Genomic DNA, 26,995 nt, shown 5'->3' with positions numbered 1-26,995 from the left:
CTTCTCGAGTCATGTCTTGCTAAAAATTCTTTCAAGAGAATTCCCTCTGCTCTTAAAATAAAGCTCCTTGACACTGGCGTGACCTGACCTCTACTTTTATCTCTTAGGGTTCTCTTTCCTCCCTTCACCGCCCCCTTCCATTCTGGCTAAAATACTCTTTTGTCAGTTCCTGGAACTCATCATATCCTCCCTCAATTCTGGGTCCAGTTTCCTAAGTCAGAAACACTCTTTCCCTTCCCCCCACCTTCTGCCTGCATTACCCACCAGGTCTGTCTAGATGTCCCTAGAAAACACTGGTGACTAATTTGGATGTGTCTGGGCCATGTACAACCCCCCCCCCCCCATACACACATTGCTCTCCGAGCATAATACTTACTCACATGCTACCACAACTGCCTGGTTGCTTGTCTGAATCCCCCACTAAGCTATAGGAAGGCAGGGTCTGTGTCTACTTTGTTCGCTGTGCCACCTTAGTGCTTAGTGCAGTGCACGGTACTCATTTCTTGAATGTTGCTAACATTTCCATAGACATTCTCAATGGATATATATGGAAAACCATAAGGAAGATTACCAAGTACAGGAAATATGGATATAAAGAAATATGAACACAAAAAATAGGATAGATTTTAGAAATCAAGTGCAGATTTTCTTGTTTCATGCTGAAATGCAGCATAATGTTTGAACATTAGGAACCATAAAAACTACACAGGAACTTCATATAAAAATTCTTAAAGAGAGAGAGAGAGCTTGATCGATTGATTACTTACCCTCCGAACTTTGTATAAAGGGAGACCGTGTACATGCCTGGCTGACTGGAATCTCTCACCATAAAACCACCTTCTTTATCCTAAAATCCAAGTTAAGAAAATGTTTCCAATCTAATAGCAAGTATCAATGCCATAGAGAAGATTCAAGAAACCCATCTTGTAATTTCACGTTTATTATCCTTTGCTTAGAAAATCTGCTTTGGAGAAGCACAACTTAAAAAAACAGGGTGTAACTACATGACTTTCCCCTTCACATTACTGGGCTATGAGATTAGTTGAAGAAAGTACACTCACAATTCCCCCAATCACAAATCACCACACACAACAGCATGAGATATTTCCACAAGATATCTCGAAGTGTCCTTTCAGAACTGATACACAAGGTTTTGCAATTCCTAGAAGTGCTGGACATGTGGGGAAACAGTTACTGAAAAACGTGTTTCTTAATAATTGGGTTTCATAGCATACACTTCTCATATTTGCTAGAAGCTTTGAATCCTGACTCAATATCATCTTCTATCCACACAGCATTTTTCCTGTAAGTATCTCAGTGCTCTTTATAAGAACATTCTTTAAGATCCCTAATTCCCCGGGAAATTGATGTTAAATATCACTGTTCACAAAAGGAGAGCTGCAAGCACAAGTAAATCAGGCAGAGAAAACCAAAAAGCAAAACAATACAGAATGACTAAAAAATAAGTTCTCAAGTTTTCAGCGAAACAGCAAGAAACAGAAGCTAGGAATGTCAAATACCTCTCCGCCGATAATCCCCCAGTCTCTAGCTTTAAGATGAGAGTGTCTTTAATAGTCAAAAAACAAAATACATTTTATTCTCACTCATAAGAAAGACACTCAATGATCATAATAGTTCACTGACCAGTAAAAAGTATAATAACTACCATATAGTTATTGAGAAAACGGACTCTGTTTTAATATGTTCTAATATGTGGCTGTGCTTAATTCTCAAAACAGTCCTTTGAGGTAGGTACTCCTGTTAACCCTGCTATACTTCACAGGCGAGGAAATGGGGCACAGACAGGATGGATAAATTGCCCCAGATCACGCAGCTCGTGAATAGCAGAGCCAAAATTTGGGCCATAGGCTTTCTAGCTACCCCCTCCCCTACAGCTGCCTCTCATTGCAGGGTCACCAGGGAGGCGTGTAAGAATCCTCTTGGGGGGGTAGGTGCAGTAACATATCGTTTGAATTAAGCAGAATCACTGGCTATTGCTCTTTAATATAAACTACAGAAACAAGTGTCCAAAAAAAAAGCCCTACTGGTGGGAATAAACAGGAGATAAAGCGAGAAAGCATGGGTTTAAAAGAATTGAGAACTATTGCGGCTCCTGGGTGGCTCAGTTGGTTAAGTCTCTGACTCTTCATCTCCACTCAGGTCATGATCTCACGGTTAGTGAGTCTGAACCCCGCAGCAGGCTCTGTGATATTAGCACAGAGCCTGCTTGGGATTCTCTCTCTCCTTTTCTCTCTGCCCCTACCCCCGCATGCACACACGCTGTCTCTTTCTTTCAAAAATGAATAAAACTTTAAAAAAATGGAGAACCATTACAAAATAGAATAACTAGATCATAAATGTGGAGAGTTGTACAGATCGTCTTCTAATCCAACCTTCTTATCTTACAGATGTGCAAAACAGACTAGAGAAGTTACAGCTAGACTCAGGTCTCCTTACTTGGTCTACTGCAGTTCCCTCTATACTACATTTTACCCTTTTGTTTTATTGCTTTTTAAAGTGTAAGAATTTTAGCACACTTATTACTTACTATTATTTGGCTTATTTATTTCTAAAGGCAACTAAATACTTAATCAAACTTCATTTATGGGGTGCCTGGGTGGCTCAGTCAGTTAAGCATCCGACTTCAGCTCAGGTCATGATCTCGTGGTTCATGGGTTCCAGCCCCGCATCGGGCTCTGTGCTGACAGCTCAGAGCCTGGAGGCTGCTTCAGATTCTGTGTCTCCCTCTCTCTCTCTGCCCTCCCCCCACCTCTCTCTCTCTCAAAAATAAACATTAGAAAAAATAAAAATAAATAAATAAAAACTTCATTTATAATAGATATCATGTAATACTGATATAAATTATTTTAAAACAAGTAACTTCAAGCAAAAAGGAAAAACACATTTAAGTACTAAAATCAAGGTAGCAAATAATAAATTAGTGAGAAAGGAAGTAAAGAAAATGTTACCCATGTACTAGTTGTTACCTATTGGTATGGATTTAATAGTCTCCTACTCAAAAAAGATACATTGGAGTCCTAACCATATTTAGAGATTTACAGAGGGAACTGAATTGAAATGAGATCAATAGACTGGGCCCTAATACAATATGATGGAGTCCTTATATGAAAGGGAAATCTGGGGGGGCACCTGGGTGGCTTAGTTGGTTACGTGTCTGACTTTGGCTCAGGTCATGATCTCATGGCTTATGAGTTCGAGCCCCACATCAGGCTCTGTGCTGACAGCTCAGAGCCTGGAGCCTGCTTCGAATTCTGTGTCTCCCTCTCTCTCTGCCTCTCTCCCACTCAATCTCTCTCTCTGTCAAAAATAAATAAATGTTAAAAAAAAAAAAAAAAAGAAAGGGAAATTTGGACACAGAGACGGATATGCATGAAGGATGGAACAGAGGGAAAAAAAGGTGGAAGGCCTGAAACAGATCCCTCCCTCACAGCCCTCAGAAGGAGCCAACCCTGCTGGCCTCTGGATTCCAGACTTCCATCTAACCTCTAGAATCATGCAACAATGCATTTCTGTTGTTTAAACCGCTCAGTCTGTGGTACCTTGTTTTGGTGGCCCCAAGAAACTAACAGTACACAAATACTCAATTTTAAATGATTAAAAAGGACCACTTACATCACAGTATTTTTTAGCCTTTACAGATATGTGAAATCACTTCTCAGAGATTTGTTACAATTAATTTGCGCTGAAACCGAACTCACAAAACAAGTACAAAAACTTACTTCACTTCTAAGGAGTTGCTCTGCTTTGCTTCTATTTGTATTTCTGCAATACCATCTGAACAGAAAAGAAAAGTACATTTCAGGTTTTTACAATTCTCTAGGATTATTCTCTCTAGGCTTAACCAGGTAACACTGCTCATCAATAATAAATACAATAAGTGACAACAAGACATTACTCATAATCTCAATGATATAGACAATCACTAATAACATTTGGGTATATATACTTTCAGACTTTCCCTACCCATGTTATTATATGTACGATGCCATATATGGCATCGATATGTACATGTGCCATGTATATGTATATGTATATGCCATATATATATATATGTATATGCCATATATATATACATATATATGCCACATATATATGTATATATGTATATGCCATATATATACATATATATGTATATGCCATATATACATGGCATATATATATGCCATGTATATGTATATGCCATACGTATATGCCATGTATATGCCATATATGGCATACGATATGTACATATGCCAACATTCATATTTTGTTATTAAAGTGGGATCAAGCTATACTTGCTATATCATAACCAGAACTTTTTATATAATAGTGTATGGACAGACATCTTTGCAAAGCAATATAGTTCTAGGCACCGTGGTATGGCTATGCCGTAATTTATTTAAACTATTCTTCGTTATTTAACATAAAAATCATTTCCAATTTTTCTGTAATAATAACAAGAATGAATTTTATTCCACAGATTCAAACATGCAGGAAACATCATCCTACTTTCACTACTGTATTTAATTCAAATTAAAACTTACCCCAAGCCCCTATCCCACCAATAGGCAGTAGATTTCATTGCAAGTCATAATGGAGGCTCTCCCACTGAATTTCACAAAGGCCCCAAGTGTCAAAAGAAAGACAGCAAAACAGAAGAATAGGCCTCCTGAGTTTTCTAGACTTACTAGTTGTAGCACAGCCCCACACCCTGGCAGTCACCTGAGTCTCTGCCGTAGGAATACTGCTATTGCCAAGCAGCGATGCCAACCCTCCCACCAGGTTGTCACCACTCTGTGTGCAACGACCCCAAACCCCTGCAGATCAGTGCCCCTACTTAACCCCTGGGAAATCTTTCCCAAGGAAAGATGTAAACTGCCATCTCCCACCTCATCCTCTGAGATACTCTCTCCTCTCCCTGCTTCCCCCAGCCCAATCTCTCCATGAGAGAGGCCAAAGAACATGAACTCAGACCATTTCCTTTGGCGTTCGTTTTTAAACTTCTGTTGTTTGTTTTGATCTGTTTGTTTTAGATGCCCTTCAGTGAGCAGAGAACCCTCCACCACAGTCTTATTTCCTGAGGCTTCTAATGTTATGAAACCAGACAGGCCCCTCTGGACATCTGGATTTTCTACCACTGGTTCAGCTTGATTATAAAAGAACCAGCACCTGCTTTTGACGCAGGAAGTACCCTGAGATAAGTGAACATAAAGGGAAAAATACAGAGACCAAAATATAATACAAGATCCTTTTTTTGGTCTGGATGCTTTTATGCACTCGTAGCAGCCTAACTACAATCTCAGTACAAGCTGATGGCTCTTATTTTATTTGGAGCCTGGGGTGATTAACCAGAATTATGGGCATTAAGATCTCATTGCCGTGGACCCCATTTTATGAACTGAGACCAAGTTTAACGAAATTGCAGTTGTAATCAATCAACTTCCGTAAAGCGATAGAGAGATACAATAAATGAGGAGGACATAATGGATTCTGTCCCTGAGCTTTTCCACTGATACAAGAAACATTCATCAGAATGCCAAAAAAGTCAAAAATTAATTAAGGAAAGGCAACTGGAGTTCTCATGGCATATATTATAAACGAGCAGAACCTGAAAGATTGGAATAAAAAATTTTCTTTGTAAATAACAAAGATTCAAACCCACATCTTCACAGCAAGAGTAAGCAATGGAGAGTTAGTCTCACATTCAGATGCAAGAAAACAGTTAAGGCTAACTTGTGGCTCTCAGGAGGAAACAGAGAAAGAAAGAGTCCTTTCTTCATCTAGTACATTCAACTCCTGGGAAGGGAAAAAGGAAATAAGAAAGAAAAGGAATCCATGGTACAAAGGGCAGGCAGGCTTTTTGGAATCCTGCCCTAAGCAGTGCTTTTTCTGGCATTTGCGGATTCCCCAGAAAGGACATTTCTCCTCCCTAGGATGTAAACTCAGACCTTTAAGAATATGTTGAAGGAAGGAAAGGAGGAAGGAGTGAGGAACAAACTGATGAATCAATTAGTGGTATTTCCCAATGGCCCATTGTAGCTTCTCTCTCTCTTCTATGATGCTTATCACCAGGCGAGACAGGAAGGCCACTGATGGCTCTGCTGAACTCATCCTGGCAAGAGGAACTCTGCACACGGGTAAACGTGAAGGAGCCCACATGGTGAGCAAAAGTGCTGGTGCAGATGCTGGCCCACGTACATCTGTCCTAGCCGGTCACACAAATGTCTCTGTGAAAGGGAGGCGCCTGGTTGGCTCAGCTGGTTAAGCATCCAGCTCTCGATTTCAGCTCAGGTCAAGATCTCACGGTTTGTGAGATGGAGCCCCGTGTCAGCATGGAGCCTGCTCGGGCTTCTCTCTCTCCGTCTCTCTCTGCTGCTCTCCCACTTGTGGTTTCTCTCTCTCCCTCTCTCTCTCAAAAAGTAAATAAACAAACTTAACAAAAAGAAAAAAGACAACCAGTATAAATGATGGAAAACCAGAAACAAACCAAACAACCAGCTATGATTCTTTGCTGGTTCTGTAATTTGACCCCTTTCCCCTGAGCCACCCACTCAAAGCCTTTTATCCTAGACTTTGCCCTATTCGAAGGGCCCTTTCATTTCTATCACTTTCTTCCTTTAACATCTTTCCACCAAGAACTTGTCATGACCATCACCATGAACCCACTTTCTTTCCTGCAGCAGCTCCTTTGACTCTCTCCTCTTCAAACTGTTACCTGGATGTGGAGGTCAGAACTAGGTTCTGCTGGCCCTGGGAGCCTCGGGCCTGGCAATCCTGAGTCCAGCCCCATGGGCTGTCTGTTGCCTGGGACTCCTGGGCCCCCAAAAACAGCAGGAGAACTCTTGATTCAATAGTTGGCAAAAGGCTTTTTTAAACCCTGGGAACATTTGAGATGTGTTACAGCATGGGCTGTAGCAGAGAACAACACAAATCTTGGCATGGGAAAACAGAGGGAGAAGAGGGGGGATCTCTGATTGTCTACACTGAAAACAGGTTTTGTTCTTGTTGAGCGAGGCATGGCACATGCCATGTGGAATCCTTGACCCTGGGCAGAGGGCTGAGGGGATTCCCATACCAGAGACCGTACATGGCAAATTCATTTAGTCACACAGAGTAGGAGGAGAGTCCCTTAGAAGAGAGGGCATTTCCAAACTAAGATAAATCCAAAAAATTCATGGCAATGAATCACAACCTTCATAAAATCCTTATTTGTAATCCCAAGAATCAGGGGAGTTCTCACAATTAGACAAGGGCTATCTGGCTTCCAAGCATAACCCTCTTCAAATCATCAGTTATGTCTCAGTCAGATCACTTTATTTATTCATTTTTCTAAATATAATTTATTGCCAACTATATACAGTGTGCTCTTGGTTTCGGGGGTAGATTCCTGTGGTGCATCGCTTACATATCACAGCCAGTGCCCTCCTCAATGCCCATCACCCACTTTCCCCTCTCCCCCACCCTCCATCAACCCTCAGTTTGTTCTCTGTATTTAAGTCTATTTAAGAGTCTCTTTTGGTTTGCCTCCCTCCCTCTCTGCTTGTAACTATTTTTTCCCTTTCCCTTTCCCCATGGTCTTCTGTTAAGTTTCTCGAGTTCCACATATGAGGGAAAACATACGATATCTGTCTTTCGCTGACTGTCAGTCAGATCACTTTACAGTAGGGTCCAAGGGCGCCTGGGTGGCTCAGTCGGTTAAGCAGCCAACTATTGATTTTGGCTCAAGTCATGATCTCACGAATGGTGGGATGAGGTCCTGCATTGGGCTCTGCACTGTTAGCGCAGAGCCCGCTTGGGATTCTCGTTCTCCCTCTCTCTCTGCCCCTCCCCCACTTGTGCTCATGCTCTCTCTCTCTATCAAAATAAATAAATAAATTTAAAAAAAAGAAAAAGAAAATAAGGTCCAAGTTTTCACTGTTTAGTACCTTTCCTAATTCTAAAGATTTTGGTATTTTTTCCTAGAATTTATTTAAGAACAGAAACACTATTTATTTTACATATTTTTTATACCTTATCTACTTCTTTTTTAAAAAAAATTTTTTTTTTCAACGTTTATTTATTTTTGGGACAGAGAGAGACAGAGCATGAACGGGGGAGGGGCAGAGAGAGAGGGAGACACAGAATCGGTAACAGGCTCCAGGCTCCGAGCCATCAGCCCAGAGCCGACACGGGGCTCGAACTCACGGACCGCGAGATCGTGACCTGGCTGAAGTCGGACGCTTAACCGACTGCGCCACCCAGGCGCCCCTACCTTATCTACTTCTAAAACAACTTTGGGGGATCACACCACCGAGGGCTATTAATCCTTTTCTAGATTTTAAGGTACATCCACCTTACGGGCAGTGATACGGACAGAGGAGACAGCTTTTTGTTGGTGGTGGTGATGGTGGTGTTTTTAAATAAATGAATGAAGCATCAGAATGACCCCCCTCAGAATGACCACAGAAGAGTATCTGGTATATATGAGCTTCTCATCAAAACCTGGCCACGCACTGCTAGTGGGCTTATAAATAGTATGCCCATTGCCTTCTCTGGAAAGCAGTTTGACAGCATGCATTAGGAGTCCTAACAAGTTCATCACTATCCTTTAGACCAGTACGTAAATTTTTAGAGACCTCGTTGAAGACAATAAGCAAAAAGAGGTTATCCCAGTTCATGTTACGGAGCAAAGATGCTACACAGCACAGTGCCTTACAAATAAGGCAATGGTTATATAAAATATCAAACATCTATGTGGCATGTGCCTCGTTGTATGCGCTAAGGCCTAGCACAGTGCCTCATACATGCTAGGATCTCAGTAAATATCTGATGAATTTGTGACTGAATGAAACATAATGCAGTTATGAAAATGTTTTTGAAGAATACCTAATGGCATGAGGAAAATTCAATTCATAATATACTGTGAAGTAGAATAAAAAGGATACAAAACATACACAGCATGATTCTGCTCCTTAAATAACAGTTAAAAAAAAAAAAAACTGAACGGAAATATGCTAATGTTAACACGGGCCAACTCTAGTTGATTTATGAGTAATTTTTATTAACATTTTTCGTATTTTAAACATATTGCTATCATATTGCTATGATCATATTGCTATCATAGCAAGAGAAAAGAAACAAACATGTTTTTTTTTTTAAGCCCACTCTTGGAAACTGTATTCTGATTTCCTGAATGAATGAACAATGATCTGTATTTCAAAGTCAGCTAAGCTGTGATTTGTTTAAAATAAATTCAATTATATTTGCCCGTGTAACTGCATCCATACATAGTACCTTCAGGTAAAGCCTATTTAGAGAAACTAATTCTCACAACATCCACTCTGTACAACTGACTTCAGGAAAGATATCTATTCATCTCCAAAATGCCTTACATAACTAGGAAAATGAAAACATTTTCTGGTTCTCCACATTCACAAAAAAACCATTTACTTACTCATATTGGTCTAAGTTGTTCGATTTCTTTCCCGTTACATAATTACTTGGGATGTATCCTTCACTCCTGGAAGGAAGGAAAATACTTTTAAGTAAACTGAAATTATTTTACTGAGAAGTTATTAAAAGAAAGATTATTGCCTTTATGAAATCATTAAAGCATTATATTGCCTAGAGCTTCAAGAAAAACTAGCTAACCCCCAAAAATTCAATATACCTATAGCATTTGATGCTTTACAAAGTACTTCCTCATTTGGCCTTCCCTAAAATTGTGAGGTAGGCAGGCACTACCTTCCTGGGTAGGCAGGTACCCACTTCCTGGTGGGGAAAATGAAGCTTAGAAAGATTAAGGGATTTTCTTCAGGTCCCAAAGCTAGTCAGTAACAGGGTCAGAACTTAAAATCTGAACTTGTGACTAGGTTCAGAGCCCTTCCTAACATTTCACGATGCTTCCCTTGAATTCTTGGGATGTTTTAAAGAAATCTCTATTTGAGAAAAGTGAAAATGTTGGATAAAAACACCCATCTTGTCAATAGTCCCAAACATCTGTGGAGAGCATTGTTTCACAGTAGTCCCTGACCTCTATATCAACATCACCTGGGCCACTTGTTACAAAGGCAAATTCTTGGGTCATACCCCAAGGGAACTGAATGAGAAGGCCTATGTGAGGCCAAGGAAATTTCAGTTTTACCCCTCATAACTCTTACACATTACAGCTGAAGAAGACCTCATACCTGAAATCTGTTAGAGAAAATCTCAAATGCTCACGAAGAGGTAACTATGTGAGATGATGGGTCTTCTAATTTGATTGTGGAAATCACTTCACAATGCATACATATATTACAACATTGTGTTGTACACCTTAAATATATGTAATTTTCACTTATCAATCATACTTCAATAAAACTGGGAAAATTTTTTTTAATTTAAAAAATTTAATTAAAAAAATTTTTAGTCAAAAAAACCCACTCATAATAGGTACACTCTTGGTAGGAGCCCAGATTATCAGTGTAAGATAAAAGGCATACATGTATACAATTTTAAAAATTGAGTAAAACCCTAGTAATCTTAAATTTGAATTTGGGGGCGCCTGGGTGGCTCGGTCGGTTAAGCATCCGACTTCGGCTCAGGTCATGATCTCACGGTCCATGAGTTCGAGCCCTGAGTCGGACTCTGTGCTGACAGCTCAGAGCCCGGAGCCTGTTTCAGATTCTATGTCTCCCTCTCTCTATGCCCCTCCCCTGTTCATGCTCTGTTCTCTCTGTCTCAAAATAAATAAACATTAAAAAAAAAATTTTTTTTTTGAATTTGAACTATTAGTAAGAACTCATAATACACACACACACACACACACACACACACACACATACGCGTAGCTCTGTTGCACTGAAAAGGCCTAGAAACAATGACAATCAAGTAGTAATTAGAATCCTAGCACTCTGATCATTGTCCAAAGATTAATTCCCTAAGAGGCAGCATTCCTCTGGAAAATGACAAATTGCAGGTTTGGCCAGGAAAAATACAAGATGAACTTGAGCTGTTTTATTTTACCCAGAAAGCAAGGAATCTAAGAAAGATTAAAGTGATCCCAACCAGGAGCACCTGGGTGGCTCAGTCAGTTGAGAATCCGACTTCGGCTCAGGTCACGATCTCACAGTTCAGTAGTTTGAGCCCCATGTCGGGCTCTGTGTTGACAACCTGGAGCCTGCTTAGGATTCTGTGTCTCCCTCTCTCTCTGCCCCTCCCCTGCTCTCTCTCTCTCTCTCAAATATAAAAAAAAACATAAAAAAAAATTTTTTAAGTGATCCCAACCAAAAACAGCTACCACTCACCTATGATGGGACAATTCAAGCAAAAAGAATAATGACTGCAATGGTTGCAATATGCATCCATAATAATACTTAAAAAAAATAACTGGGTACCATTGTTATCACTAGAGGAAGCTCAGTTATCAACGCACTAAAATTGGTACAAGGAAAGAATCAAACATTTCTCTTGCCTTTGCTGCACAAACTAAATGAACTGGCTGATGAGGCAGTTCTTCTTTAGAGAATTAATAAATGTAGACAGAATGAAGAGTCAGAAAATTATCATTTTACAATCCCTAATGAAATAATGGATCTAAGCAGTAATCACTAATGAATGCCAAATCATTAGGTGCAATCCTGATGAGTTTTTTCATCACCTGAACCACTGAGTAATCTTCACATCATTAGAAGTGGGACAACCAGATATCAACTTCTAATATGATCAAGCCTCTAGATTACAATTTGCAGGAAATACAGGACACAGAGACATATTAGATGACGCCATGTGAAAGCATTTAGTTTAATCTAGATTGTGGCTCATTTCATAGAGTAAATGACCTGGTTTCATCAATAAATCAAAAAAAAAAAAAAAAAAAAAAAAAAGGATGGGGGCTGTTGTAGACCAAGAGAGAGACCTATCAGCCCAAATGCAGTATGTGGACCTTGTTTTAGTCTTACTTAAACTGTATAAATACATATTAGAGCTACTCAGGGAAAAATGGAATTACATAATTGGTACTATCCTTAGACCTTGATCAGAGAGGTCCCTGTCGTGGTCTCACACTTCTAAGAGCATGCTAAAGTCCATGCTCCCTCAGTCCTCCTCTAGACCATCATCTGGGTAACTAGGACCCCCAAACTCTCTGTCCATTGCTAAGGCCAACACAGACCTTTCACCTTGCAGACTCTGAAAAGTAAATTATGCTAGTTATGTGCAACTCCTTCAGCCCAGGTCCAAGGGTGGCCAAGTTGGGGAGTGGCTCTTGTAAACTATGTGGACACAGCTTAGACGTATGGCTGGGAGATCCATATGGTACACGTGAGACAGAACTGAGGTAGAAGGGAAGAGGAAAGGAAGGTACCCCAGGGAGTCAGCCCTCCATGCACTGTCACCTTCTGGCATGGGACTCTTAATTCAAACCTTGCCTCCTTGTCATTTTGAAGGTACGTTTGTCAGGTTAGAGGATAAATGGTATTTTATTGACCAGTTTGTCGGCTTGACTTATAACTTCAAAATACTTAGATACATGATATGTGGGCTTTCATTTATACTCTTCTTTCAGTCCTGAAAATGCTAGGGGAAAGTTTACAGATAGTATTTTTTTAAATTATCATTAAGTATGATAACGACATGGTAGTTGTTCAAAAACATCTTTAGCAGTTAGACTTAGGGGTGAAATTGACAAAATGATTTGAATTTACTTTTAAATACTCTAGAAAAAAAAACAACTGGGAAGATTGGTAAATCAGTCCACAAGTGAAGCGAGGAATAGAGAACTGGAATTGAGAATGGGGCAAGGAGGTGAGAAAGTAGATTTGGAGGGAGGGTATGCTCTGTCCAGGGCAAAAAGTCCTCCTCTTTTTATCCACAAGAACTCAGAATATAAACAGGATTATATTTCAGAGGCAAGCAAAGGATAGAGTTTCCTTAATGAAGCCTAAAGGATGCTCATCCTCTACATTTATCCAGATCTATTCATTACTTACCAATAATAAAGTTGAAAGGACGGTTCCTTTAAATCCAAAATTATCTTGTATAAATAATGCTTGTTTTTAAATTTCTTGCATATATGTGTATACATGTATTTTATACATACACACATGCACGCACGCACAAGCACACACACACACATTCTCCCTCTTAGAAAAATGTAAGATTACTTACCTCAGGGGAGAAAAGCCTAAAATATCATTCCCCCAAGATAAAAGTTATCTAATTAAACATCTAATGAATGAGAAAGAGACCAATGTGATGCATTCTAATTTCTGAAAAGAAGTGGTTGATCCATTTACATTTATTGAGTCATTACTGAGACTACATTTTGTTACTGCAAAGTAACGATGTGTACTTCCATTACTTGCTGGCTGAACCAGTCTCATTACATGATTGTTACAGACGATTCTCTTCTTGCTCAGCACTTCACCCCCACCCCGACCCCCGCTCTGTGTGTCATGCACAGAGAGGAAGCACTTACCCGTATTTATCTCTTGCTCTCCACCAATGAACATCATTCTTTTCTAATATAATATACTCTTGGCCCCTCTCTAATCTGAGATCATGTGCTTCTGTCGCTTGGAAATCATACATGGCTACAACGATTTCTTCACTATTATCTTCTTCCTCAGGTGGAATTGGTGGGGGAGGCCTTCGCTAAGAAGAGGAGACAACATCTGAAAATTTAGTCATTCTGCTTGAAACTGGGTACAGAATCAAACACTAAGTGATCCACACAGCACCGGAGGATAAAGCAGAAACCTCAAGTCTACGTAATGCAACCTGGGGAAACTTCCCGTGAGTTTAATGATATTGATGCTACTGGACCTCTCATGAGTTTCAGAATATAGGACACGAGCAAAACCCCTCTTTAAACATCAAACAGCCTCTGCTCGGTGTCAAGGCTGGCCTTCCAGGGAGAGCTAAGGATAATATGGGAGTAGAAACCAAAGGACTAACGGTGGACCCACCATTCAAATGGCCTGCAATGGGGAAAAGGCACACTAGGGAGCGAGTCTTTTACCAGGTATCCTCTCAGTCAGAGGAATTTGCACTTCTTCGTCCCTACTATGTGCAAGGCACGCACTTAGTACCTAATACACTTTTTCTCCTTTATTCTTAATACTGATCCCATGAAATAAGAGTATAAAACTCCCATTTTACAACTGAGGAAACATGGTTTAAGGAATCCACCCAAAGTCACTCGTACCAGATTCACATTGGATCAGGTACCGTCTGGGTCCAAAGTATCCTGTATGGTGTTTGCCACCTCACCCACTCTTCAAAAGCATATCATTAAATCACCTCACCCACTCTTCAAAAGCATATCATTAAATCACTGAAGTCACTTCCTCGGCATAGTACTGTGGTCTTAAGACTGAAATAGTCCTTTAACGTCCCACAGCCCTTATACAAATCTTGAGGCCAAAATAAAAGCAAAATGCCACATGAGGAAGGGTTCCCAATGATAATATCTGATATAATTAAATTAATGTTATTTGACACCAAAAAAATTCAAAAATCCATAGTATATCTGTTTGTGATATGATACTGGGTGGCGGGGGAGGGGGGGCAAAGGGGCAGAATCACGTGAATGAATATAAACTTACTTAACAAACTGCAAATGTTTCCAAAAGGCAAAGTCCACCTACCTTCTTTGTTTCTGGTGCTGGAGGTAGTGCTTTTTTTATACCTGCAAATGACAACAACAAAAATAGGTCCAAATGTCATTTACCAATGATTGATAGTTTTAACAAAAAGTGAAGATGAACAGAGACCAGAAATCTACCTGGACTCTCTCACTCTGGTGCATGCGGCTTGTATCACTATTTCCGAAAAGACCTTAAAATGCTATCAAAGCTGGTTTGTTTTTTTGCCTTCCTGAACAAACTACAGACATGCCGTAGGGATCGGGGCCATGACTTATTCTTTGTAAACAAGTAGGAATATGACAAGTTAAGAAGCTTCTGCTCAGCAAGGGAGACCATCAACAGAATGAAAGGCAGCCTACAGAAGGGGAGACAATGTTTGCAAACCACATATCAGATAAAGGGTTAATATCTAAAATATACAAGGAGCTCCTAGAACTCCATAGCGAAAAAATTCAATTAAAGACGTTACAAAGGACCTGAATAAACATTTGTCTAAGGAAGACATATAGAAGACATACAGGCCAACAGGTCCATCTCACATCTGTTAGAACGATATTATCAAAAACACAAGAGAGAACAAATGCTGGTGAGGGTGTAGAGAAAAGGAAACCCTCGTGCACCGTCGGTGGGAACGCAAACTGGCACAGCCACTCTGGAAAACAGCACGGAGGTTCCTCAAGAAATTAAAAACAGAACTAGCATATGACCCAGCAATCCCACTTCTGGGTACATACACAAAGGGAAGGAAATCAGTACCTTGAAGAGACAGCTGCATTCCCATATTCATAGCAATGTTATTCACAGTAGCCAAGGTATGAAAACAACCTAAATGTCCAGCAACAGATGAATGGATTAAAAAAAAAAAAATGTGCTGTGTATGTATGTACGTACACAATGGAACCTTATTCAGCTTTTACAAAGAAGGGAATCTTGCCTTTTGCGACAACATAGATGAACCTGGAGGGCGTTATACTAAGTGAAGTAAGTCCAGACAGGAAAAAAAGACAAATATCATGTGGTATCACTTATATGCAGAATTTTTTTAAAAAAGTCAAACTCATGGTAACAGAGAGTAGAAAAAGTGGTTGCCAGGGGATGAGGGTTGGGGGGAAGGAGATAGAGATATTGGTAGAGGGCACATATTTTCACTTAGAAGATAAATAAGGTCTGAGTGTCTAATATATAACATAGGGACTACACTTGATAACACCGTAATGTAGAACTGAAATGTACTAAGAGAGTATGTGCAACTTAAATACTCTCACACATACACATAAAAAGGTATACATGTAAGGTAATAAATGTCTTAATTAACTCGATGGGAAGGATCTATTCATAATGCAAAAGTACATCAAATCATCACACTGTATGCTTTAAATATCTTAAATTTTATTTGCCAATTATACCTCAATAAAGTTGAAGGAAAAAAACCTGGGGCACCTGGGTGGTTCAGTCAGTTAAGCTTCTGACCCTTGATTTCAGCTCAGACCATAGCCCCTCGACAAATTCCATGCTGGGTGTGGAGCCTGCTTAAGATTCTCTCTCTCCTTCTCCCTCTGCCCCTCCCCTGATCATGTTCTCTTTCTCTCTCAAAAGAAAAGAAAAGAAAAGAAAAGAAAAGAAAAGAAAAGAAAAGAAAAGAAAAGAAAAGAAAAGAAAAAAGAAAAAAGAAACAAGAGGGGCGCCTGGGTGGCTCAGTCGGTTGAGCGACCGACTTTGGCTCAAGTCGTGATCTCATAGCTCATGAGTTTGAGCCCCACATCGGGCTCTGTGCTGACAGCTCGAAGCCTGGAGCCTGCTTCGGATTCTGTGTCTCCCTCTCTCTCTGCCCCTAACCCACTCACATTCTGTCCCTCTCTCAAAAATAAATAAACATTAAAAAAAAAAAAAAAAGAAAGAAAGAAAAGCTGCTGATGGTGCCACATTAGGCTTATGCTTTTAATAGAGTCATTTTAAGTAGGCTTCCTTATTATGATAAAAGTTCTCAAAAATAGACCTTTTGATTCCATGATATGGCCTCCCTGCTAACTAAATATAATTATTCTTACAAAATACACTGTGCTAGAAAATGTAAAGGCCATTCAAGATGCCCTTTCCAAAATCAAAATCAAGTCACTGTTTCACTATCCCAATAGCATGTACATCCTACATACAATATAATTATAAAATAAAATAAATACTTACTACTCTCAAAAAGATTGTATTTTTCACATCCGGGTGCTAGTTTTTCAGTTTGTCTACAACACTGGTAACTTCCATCTGCCCAAAATTTAGGATGATATTTAATCATAATATTATTGTTGTTCTTTATTTCTGTAATTCATAGACACATTAAATGATCAGTGAAATAAAGCAGAGATGATAGAATGTTTTGTAAATAACACTGTTGATCATTCTTTATTTCTCAGATACTACGTTTACTATAAAAACACCTTCACAGCATCATACAACCCAGCATTCAGAAAATCCATATGGTTCTCTTTCACCTTTTTTTTGGTGAAGCACCCTTGTTAGCAGAAGTGACCTCTGCTATACCATGATGGATAAACACAAAAGTCAGCCCACAACCAAAAGAAGGGATGAGGACTGTCCAGTGTAAATCACCCATTTAAATACTTATTCACAAGTCAATTCATCCATACCAAATGTTGACTAAATAGGCAATTTCTTAGCAAATCAAATCCTGTTATCCTAAAAGCCCAGATGCTTTATCATCTTTAAATGCATTAGGCATTAAATGAAAGTGTGTGTATATATACATACACACACTATGTATATACCACTAGAAGGAATCAGATTATAAAAAAGGAAGCTCTCTTCAGCATGAATCACAGTAACAGAATGTCCTTGGAGAAACACTTACTGTAGCTTAAAAGATTATAAATGCAAGATACATTAGCTGTATTTCTTTTTTAGTGATAACATCCTAAAATTATTTAGAGCTAATACGACATGAGTTTTACCTTCTTTTAACTTCTTCACCCACCGGTCCCTGCTTTGTGCACTAGGTGCAAAAATGTAAAGTGTGTTAGCATCATGAACAACCTAAAATAAAACAAAATGTGGATGAGGTGAGAAATACTTAGGCACAGCACTTCTGCCTAGCACAGAGCCTTTGGTACCACAGGCGCCAATGAATGATTCTGAAATGATCAAATAAAAGTCAATCACTTCGGATCCAAAGAACCCACATTCCTTTCTTACAAAAGCATACCTATTTCTTCATGTCGACATCAAGTGGGACACATATTTTGCAAAGGACTGTGTTTTCATAGAAGAAAAAATATACGGAGGCCAAGATGCTTCACTAATCTTATTTCTCACAATCTAATTAGCTGAAGATCCCGAAGTAAATTTGGTGTCTCGGGGATTATTCTAATCTAGTATTTTTCTGAATAATATTTTACATGAATGGACTACTCTCTCAGTTTCACTCCTATACCTTCCTTTTGCCACTATGAATAACAACAGTAGCTAACTTTATTAAATACTACCCCAACTCTATACTATGTGCTTTACAGACATTAACTCAATTAATCCGACCATCAAGGCATCAGTATTTGCATTTTATAGAGGAGGAGATTAAAGGGCTGATCTCCAGATCCTCCACTCCTATGTAACTCCAGGAAGCACCATTCATATAGAACATGCTGTACATGGTGTCCCCCCAGTGTTGTGCTCCTTAACCTACCCATTGCCATTTGGCTAATCATCCAGAAAATCAGGATCTGACCTCAGAGTCCAAACCTTGAACCACAGTGCCTCTTTTACAGGTCACTCCTGGTGAGCAATTAAAAGTCTTATTCTTAATATTTTTAATATAGTAATAAAATTCAGCCTGGGAAATTAACCCAAGAATTTTGTCTTTGGTCTGTTGTCACTTTACCCTTGATCACAGTCACAAGGCAAAAACATCTTGATGGGCTACAAATAAATACAAGGCTAGAAATCTCCCTTCCGACACAGAAAGACAAATGCCACATGATCTCACTCTATGCAAAATCTAAAACAGTAAAATTCATAGAAGCAGAGAGTAGAGGAGTAGTTGCCAGGGACAGGGAGGAGGGGGACATGGGGAGATGTTGGTCAAAGGGTACAAAGTTTCAGTTAAGCAAGATGAATGTTCTGGAAATCTAATATACAGCATGGTAATTACAGTTAATACTACTGGATGGTTTACCTGAAGTTTGCTAAGAGGGCAGGTCTTAAGCGCTCACATACAAAAGAAAAGAAAAGAGAAAAGAGAGGGAAGGGAAGAGAAGGGAAGGTAAAGAAAGGAAGGGAAACGGAGGGAAACAAAGGGGAGAGAAGGGAAGTGGAGGGGAGGGGAGGGGAGGGGAGGGAAGTGAAAGGAAAGGAAAGGAAAGGAAAGGAAAGGAAAGGAAAGGAAAGGAAAGGAAAGGAAAGGAAAGGAAGAAAATGGTAACTATGTCAAATGATGGATGTTAATTAGTTTGACTGTGATCATTTCACAATGTACACAGACACCAAAACATCAAGTTGTACCCCTTAAATATACACAACTCCTATGTGTCAACTGTCCCTTAAAAAAGCTGAAAAAAATTTTTTTAATCAACGACCACAGCAATGCCAGGAAACTGTAGTAGTAAGCATGACTAAAAACCCAGAATTACACTTTGGCAAACACATGGCAACTCACCTGAAATGGATATTTGTTTTGGCAGGGAACAACATCATCATCATTCTTCACTATTTCCACACACTTGATTTTTGAAACATCAATAAATCCCTTTCTGTATTTTTTCTGTTGAAAGATAAAAAGGAGGGTGGGGAGGGAGAACCATTACAATTATAAGACACAAGACAAGAGGCTAATAGTAATATCTGTTAATGAAATCACTGATTCAAAATATTACTACTTCCTTAATAATTACCTAAATCAGGTTTCCATTTATTGTCAAAACATTTCAAACTACTAACACTGTGAGAATTGTAATAAAAGTAATTATTTCCATTTATTTCTAAAGATGAAGTTTTCTTATCCTTGCCCCCAACACTCTAGAACACATAAATGGACTCCCCCCGCCTTCTTTTTTTTGTCACCCTCCCCTCAGACTTAGATCTTTTCAATTTCTTCAGCGTCTTGAGGTCAGCACTCCACCCCCACACCCTCACCCTGCCAGAATAGCATCGAAGACCAAATCAAGCAAAACTCCAGGGAGCTGATCACAGATGCAAAACTCCAGCCGGTTCCATTTTCCCCTGCAGCACACGGAACCAGGAGGGCGGGAGGTGGACTTAAGGTATTCCCATAAAGCTTCCATTCTCATTCTACTGTTGGATGGGCTATTTGGCTTCTCTACTGCCCTCTCTCTGCTCACTGCAATTCTGGCTGCAGCAATTAAGTAAGGACATTTCGAGACCTCCCTCCACCCTTATGTTTAGTAACCTCACACCTGAGAACTTGTCAAAGGGGGAAAAAAAAAAAAAGAGTACAAAGTAGTGTATGCGAACATAAGTTGATATAATACGCCCATTAAAAACCACTACAAACTCAATGTAGAAATAAAAAAATGCTTCCTGAATGATATTAATAATTGATATACTCCACAGAAAAAGCCGTATAAAGACTAAAAGTTACCTTTGGGAAGAGGAGGGTAGATATTCGTATGATGAGGAATAGAAGAAAAAGTAGAGAAATGAAGAACACTGTAACATTTGGGGTGACCTCACCACTCCCTGGCACTGGTCATTCTAAACTGCTTCATTAAATATTCTGGAATTGCCCTCTGGTCACAACCTTCGGGCCCTCTATCCTCCTCCAAGGAATCTGCTCTGCATTTTTACTGTCACCATAAGACTTTTAAGAGCTACCCTCTGTCCCAGACCACCAGCTCCCATCTGATAGATGACTAGACTCTTGTGGAGGTCATTTCATCATAGTAGCCTCTTTCTCTCTTTCCTCTCTCCCCCAACCCCTGCACACATGCCATATATCCTTTGGCATTTTTATCAGCCCCCAGTTCTATCCACACCCTCCCTATTCCTTTCTACCTGGCTGCAGAAGGTTAACAATAATCCTGATTTTCCTCTCCATGCCTGCCCAGGCCTTCACTGCTGCTCCTTCATTCCTCTGTGTCTCTAATGGAGAGAACCTGGTGGGCTCCATGATGACCACCGGTCTTATCAGAACTACAAACCCTTCCCACTCCCTTGGTCCTGGGAGACTGCTTTATGGAGAAGACAGCAGCTATCCCATGAGTATACCTTCCAACTTCCTCCCTTTGTAGATCAAAGGCACTCTAAGATTTGTCCTTTTTTTCTTCTCTTTTCTTCCGTCTCTTGGAGACAATGAGGAAAGTACAGCTCAGACAAGTTAAATATGTCAATTACCCAAAGACCCCAAAGCCCACTAGACCCTGGGATACCCCACAGTTGCAAACAAGTAACAGCGTTAATGAAGCCAAGTCCCCAGGGGGGGCAACAAGGATTCTGAGCATGGACTGAGCTTTCGTCAGGGTAGAGAGAGGACATTCTCCCCGGTCGTGCTTTTCTGAGGGTCTTACTTCTACCGATAGGCACATTCGGACCTCTCCCATCCACACCAAGAATCCTTCTTCTGGCCCCTGCTACTGACCTCACTTTTCCGTTCCTGAAAGAGATGATGACTACACCCTCGGCCCCCATTTCCTTCCCACCCACTCCCCCTGCTTAGCCACTTGCAGTCTACCTCTCACCTCACCACAGCCTGCTCAGCAGGTCTCAAAAACATCACCAAACCCAACAGTCCGTGCTCGACTGCCATCCACTCAGCCCTTTGTAAGGCATTTGCAAGTGCCAACACTCTCTTCTCTCTGAGCAGCCTTGACTTTGGGCCGTCCTGGTTTTTCCTTCTCTCCCTGCCCTTCAGCATCCTCCAAAACAACACCTGTCCTGTGTCAGCAACTGTGTCAAGAAGTACACAGTCAAGATCAGCGAAGCTCACTCCCTGAGCAGATAGCTCAAACCCTGTGCCATTTAATCCTCACAGCTACTCTGTGCGGTAAATCTTACTAGGCGCATTTTACGGAGGGAGGAAACTAAAATTACGTGACTTGCCCAAGTTTGCCTGTAGGAGAGACAGACACGGTATTTATTATACAATGCTGTAATAATTATTACAAAAGATTATCTTTTGTAATAAAAAAGATGCTCAGGGACGCAGAGGAGCTGAGGCTTAAATTCAATGACAGTTCTGGAAGAGAAATTCTGATACATGATAGGGAAAGAGTAAACAGCACCCACAAAGAAAAACATAATCCAGAATGGGCTCAGTCGTTTCACATGTGAAATGGGAATAATAACGGCTGTGAGAATCAAAGGAGTAGGTATTTCAAAGTGCTTAGAATAGTGTCTGGCCTATGATATGATATCTGGAAGTGTCTGCTACATAAAATAAATAAGTAACAAAAAAAGATCAATGCGGCAGAAGCACAGGGTGCGTGAGACAGGACAGAAAGGTGAGCGGGGGCCAGCTTGTATATAGAACCCAGTGCACAAGTGTCAAGAGGTCTGGTCAGACACGGCCACCCATCCTCCTCTTGGGGCCTGGGCCAATCGATAGGAGGAAGAAATTGCCACGGTACCAGCCTCCTTTTAAGAAGTCACACATGCTCAATGTAGAAACTGTAGTAAATGCTAATAGCACAGAGAGAGTCAAATGACCCTTAATCTCCCAACGCTGCAGAAAAATCACTGACATTGCTCACAGGGGTCATTTATCACCTGCCAGCTCTCTCAGCCCTTGAGCGATAGGCTATATATGGTCTGTTTCCAAGACACCCATCTCCACCCACCACCTGCCCCTGCTACTAAATACAGCTGTTAAATGCAGGTCAATCTATGCAGGAAAATTTAGGATGGCTTGTATACTGGGTTGACTTGTGCCCCCTCAACTCATACTCTGTGATACATAATAATATATAGATTATATAGATTATATATATTTGCAATCTACAATCGACTCACGTACCATATTAGTATTTGGGTTTGCAGATAAAGGTTCGAATTTAAGTTGCTCACGCATGATTTTATCTATCCCACCAGAAAACACGGATCAGACACCAAGCACACATCGTGTGCTGCAGCTGCAAAGCTACGGAGGGGGGTAAGGGTCTCCCCAAGAGGAGTTCACAATACTATCTTGGGTGAAAGGAGAAGAGGGGGGTGATTCATAATCAAATAATGAAGAAGTCAAGTGAACGCATGGTGTGTTATGGAATGGGGCAGTGACTGGGCCAGGAGGAGTGAGGAAGTTTCAGGAAGGAAGTACGGCTTTGATTTGGTTTCTAAAGGATAAGTAGGAGTTTTCCTATAGAGAAAGTAGAGAAAAAAGTTCCAAGCAGCAGAAGCAGCAAAGGACTCATTTAGGGAACAGAAAGAAATTCACTGTGGCTCAGAGTGGTTCAGGGGAAGTACAGGAAATGACATCAAAAAGGTTATTTGGGACCAAATTAGGAAGATGCCTATATGCCAGGCTTAAGAGTTTGGAATGAAGAGTGCTATATTGAGGTTTGTTTTTGAAATACTGATTATTAATGGGAGGGTGACAAATGGATAGACACAGGGAGGCTAGCCAGGAGCCTGTTACGGTAGTTCAGGTGAGGGATGGCAAGGTCATGAACCAGTCAATGGCAGTACGTCATGTGAGGAAAGCAGGGACAGTGGAGCATTAGAAGATAAAGTCCACGTAACGCTGGCATCAATTAGATGTGGGGATTAAGAGACAGGAAGGAGTTAGGAAGCCTCAGCAGTTTTGAGTCTGAGTGACGAGTAGACACCAATAGCATGAACTGCCATAAGGAACACAGGAGAATCAGGGTTGAAAAGGCAATGTTGGAAAATGTTGTTTGAGTTGACTATTGGACAACCCACTGGAAATGTTTAGAGGGAATTGAAAATATGAGGCTCAGCAGCACCTGGGTGGCTCAGTTGGTTAAGCATCCGACTTCGGCTCAGGTCATGATCTCGCAGTTTGTGAGTTCAAGCCCTGTGTTGGGCTCTGTGCCATCAGCTGGGAGCCTAGAGCCTGCTTCAGATTTTGTGTCTTCCTCTCTCTGCCCTCCCCTGCTCTCATTCTGCCTCTCTCTCTCTCTCTCTCTCTCTCTCTCTCAAAAATAAACATTTAAAAAAAGAAAATATGAGGCTCGTACTCATCAATGCTTATCACTTTCTTTATAGTAAACAGAATTCTGCTTTTCTCAACACGTATATGGGATATATAGTAGAACCTTATTCTAAACACACCTCAGGGAACCCTAGGAGATTAGGCAAGGTTGAGGAAGAAAAGGTTTGGAAGGATTAAGAGACTTGCTATAGGGATCCCTAAGAGTTACTGAAAGAGCCATGTGCCCTCTTAATACCTGGTCTTTGCACTCTGGTGAACAGAGTCAACACAGAGAAGGCACATACACAGTTTTTTCCCCCACTCAGACTATTTATCATTTCTTCAATAAAAAAATTACTTCATGACTACTGAAGTATGCTAACCATTATTGTTACTATTGTGGCCCAAGAAGAAATATCCAAGGTCATTCCATTTCTCATGTGAAGTTGCCCTTTTATTTATATGGCCTTCACCCTGCCCACCAGACTGAAAATCACGAAAAAGCTGAGACAATTTTGAATCATCCAAGCTGAAAAATCTGCCTGGCACTTAGCAGATGTTTATTAAACAGTGTGCTGAGCCAGTCTGCAAAGAAGTATGCGTGACATGGTGTGTGTGTGTGTGTGTGTGTGTGTGTGTGTGTGTGTGTGTGTATGTATACACAGGATATATATATCTCTTCTCTTGCACATCGTCTATATACTTTACTGAACTTGAAAATGAGTTATGCAAAAGCCATTTTACACATTTTCAAACCAGCATAAATGGGGAAACTAGACCTAGAGATGAATGATACTTGCTTAAAACCACACATCAACTGAATGGCAGAACTGGGAGGTAGACGCAAGAGATCCTGTCCCCCAGCAAGTCTTACAAGCTACCCTGTTTTCCTTTAATTTCCAGAATACTCAGTATTTTAAAAATATCAATATCAATCCTAAATTAACGAAATAAAAAAAATTTTAACGTATACAAGCATCCAGGCCGGCCACAGGTAAATTTGGAAAGTCAGCCATTTATCTTCAGGAGACTATCTCCTCCTTCTGACCCTACTTCCCAGGCATCCTGAGTCCCCATTAAGCACTGTGAAAGATCTGGCAGAATTTTCCTCCAATATCACAAATGATCCCTTCCTTTTCCCCCATCACGGCTTTTATTCCTAATGTGGCTATTCCCAGCAGCATGCCGCAGAAGAAATTTGCTGGATGAATCACCCTTGCATTGCAATAGGATCTCAGGTAGAGGGTATGAGCTGTGGAGACTGGGAGACCCTGAGTCACCCCTCTGCTTTGCCACTTAGAAGTCGTATGGCCTAGGGTTACTCTGCCCCCTCTCAGTTCCCTTATCTATAGGAATAGGCTTTTAGCAGGAATAAAGATAATGCACATAGGGGCCTAGCACAGGGTCTGGCATACAAAGTCACTCCCTAAACACAGCATTTCCCATCAATTAGTTTTCACAACAATGCTGGGAAGTTGTTATGAAACTGAGCATCTGAGCGGTTACAAGATTGGCTAAGAGGCTGAGCCACAATTGAACCCAGAGTTCTCAAAAACACTAAAGCGTTTACCTGACTCCAGGTCTCTCAAACTGGATATTTTTACAATCTTATTATAAGAAATAAAATTATCAAAATCGAACAACTGTGGAGCACTCACTATGAATCAGGAACCGTGTTAACCTCTTCACATGGATGACTCAATGACTCTTCACAGCATTATATGAGAACTGTTGTCATCCCATATAACAGATGAAGAAATCAAGGCTTAGAGGGTATAATTAATTGCCACACGTCACACAATAAACCAGGATTTGAACCCTTGTCTAATTCCAATCTTGACTTCTTAAGTGCTACACATACCTGACTAACTTGATATCGTTTGACTAAGCCCAAACATGAAATAAGTGGAAATTTCTTATGCTTATAGCTCATAACCCCTCTGAGACCAAGGCTAGTTCACAAATTAAATAGAAACAAAACTATACCAACAATACAATTTAAACTAATACTACTTGAATGTGATGGATGGATGTTCACTGGAGTTGGATGTCTCTCCCAAAGCCAGTTCTTTCAGCATCACAGGCTTGCATTCCTTTGGGCCTTATGATAACCAGTTCCAGCTTTTCTCTCAATTCCAACTACAGGGAACCTCTGCATGTACGCTCGCTGCCATCCTAGCATTAGGCCTCCATTGGGCACTACTAAATTGCTTCGTGTTTGATCAGCCACTGTTCTTTCTCAATAGGCCACAACAATTAAAACATCATCATAGATATAAACTCAAAGATGGGCTGCTGGCAAGGCACGTTCAATTGACAAGGGAACCACCCAAAACATGCAGACAAAAAGTATATTTTATATACATATATGTATGTGTGTAATATCATATATATGTATGTGCACACATGTTATATTGCTGGGAGAGTTGTATAAAATATTGCCATGGAATTAAGAACACATTTAAAATTCCTAGAACACACAGTCCTCAGCAGACGGGTCACATCAAAATTTACTGTTCATATTCACTGCATTCCATCAGGATGATTCCTTCATTCAGCCACAGTCATTAAAGATGGACTCCAGCTTCCTCCTACCACCGGCAAGACACAGATACCAAAGAAACACCATGATGGAGATAAGCAAGTACGAAATTTCTTAGTCTTAAGCAGTTTACAACCAGACATTTGCTAAGGTTAAGGAGAAGAACAGTAATTGTTTATAATGAAAGTTCAGATGGGTCAATACTACACAGCTAAAGAGTTGCAGTCAACTCTTGAAAAGGAAAGAAAGAAAATGACGCATTCTACTAAAAATCTCCAATGAGTCAAAAGGCCTATTCTATTCACGAGGATAGTTCTTTCCCCTTTCCACTCAGGACAGAGTTCAAAGAATGGGCTTAAGTGCAGCAGGCCACGTTATTCACAAGAAACAAGAAAAACCTCACGATGGATTTGGCACTTTGTGTGTGTGTGTGTGGATACTGAGAGCAATATTGATGTAGACCATTCTGGCATCAGAAGTAGAACAAATAGAATTTAAAGTCATTTCCCATTTTATAATCCTATGATAAAATGTCCCCTCTTTACCACAGACTGAATTCTAGTGAAAAATGAAAGGAAGTAAAAACAAAAACTTGGCATCTTAACATTCTTTCCTCCCTTTTAACCAACATATAGTAATAACTGACGTAGGTGCTTTACATTTTATAGAGTGATTTTACACACAAAAAGAGCCAACAACAACAACAACAACACCCCAGCACTTTTACCTAAAGCAGCCAGT

The 26,995-nt window shown here is 40.3% G+C and overlaps 1 protein-coding gene across 1 annotated transcript in view; it reads right to left on the bottom strand.

Annotated features, from left to right (window-relative positions):
- The window catches only part of TEC (tec protein tyrosine kinase), a 127,227-nt gene that overhangs the window by 17,695 nt on the left and 82,537 nt on the right, over positions 1–26,995 (bottom strand). Inside the window, exons 3-10 of the mRNA XM_030313905.1 lie at positions 19,267–19,371; positions 17,570–17,651; positions 16,791–16,919; positions 14,607–14,647; positions 13,436–13,611; positions 9,434–9,499; positions 3,741–3,795; positions 768–847 (exon numbers count right to left, since the gene is read on the bottom strand). Of these exons, the coding sequence (XP_030169765.1) occupies positions 768–847; positions 3,741–3,795; positions 9,434–9,499; positions 13,436–13,611; positions 14,607–14,647; positions 16,791–16,919; positions 17,570–17,651; positions 19,267–19,371 (734 nt within the window). The remainder of the gene's footprint in view (positions 1–767; positions 848–3,740; positions 3,796–9,433; positions 9,500–13,435; positions 13,612–14,606; positions 14,648–16,790; positions 16,920–17,569; positions 17,652–19,266; positions 19,372–26,995) is intronic.

Source organism: Lynx canadensis, chromosome B1 (genome assembly GCF_007474595.2).
Source record: "Lynx canadensis isolate LIC74 chromosome B1, mLynCan4.pri.v2, whole genome shotgun sequence".
Lineage (NCBI taxonomy): Eukaryota > Metazoa > Chordata > Mammalia > Carnivora > Felidae > Lynx > Lynx canadensis.
Note: the sequence above shows the minus strand (reverse complement) of the source record. Positions and strands in the feature narration are given on the sequence as shown.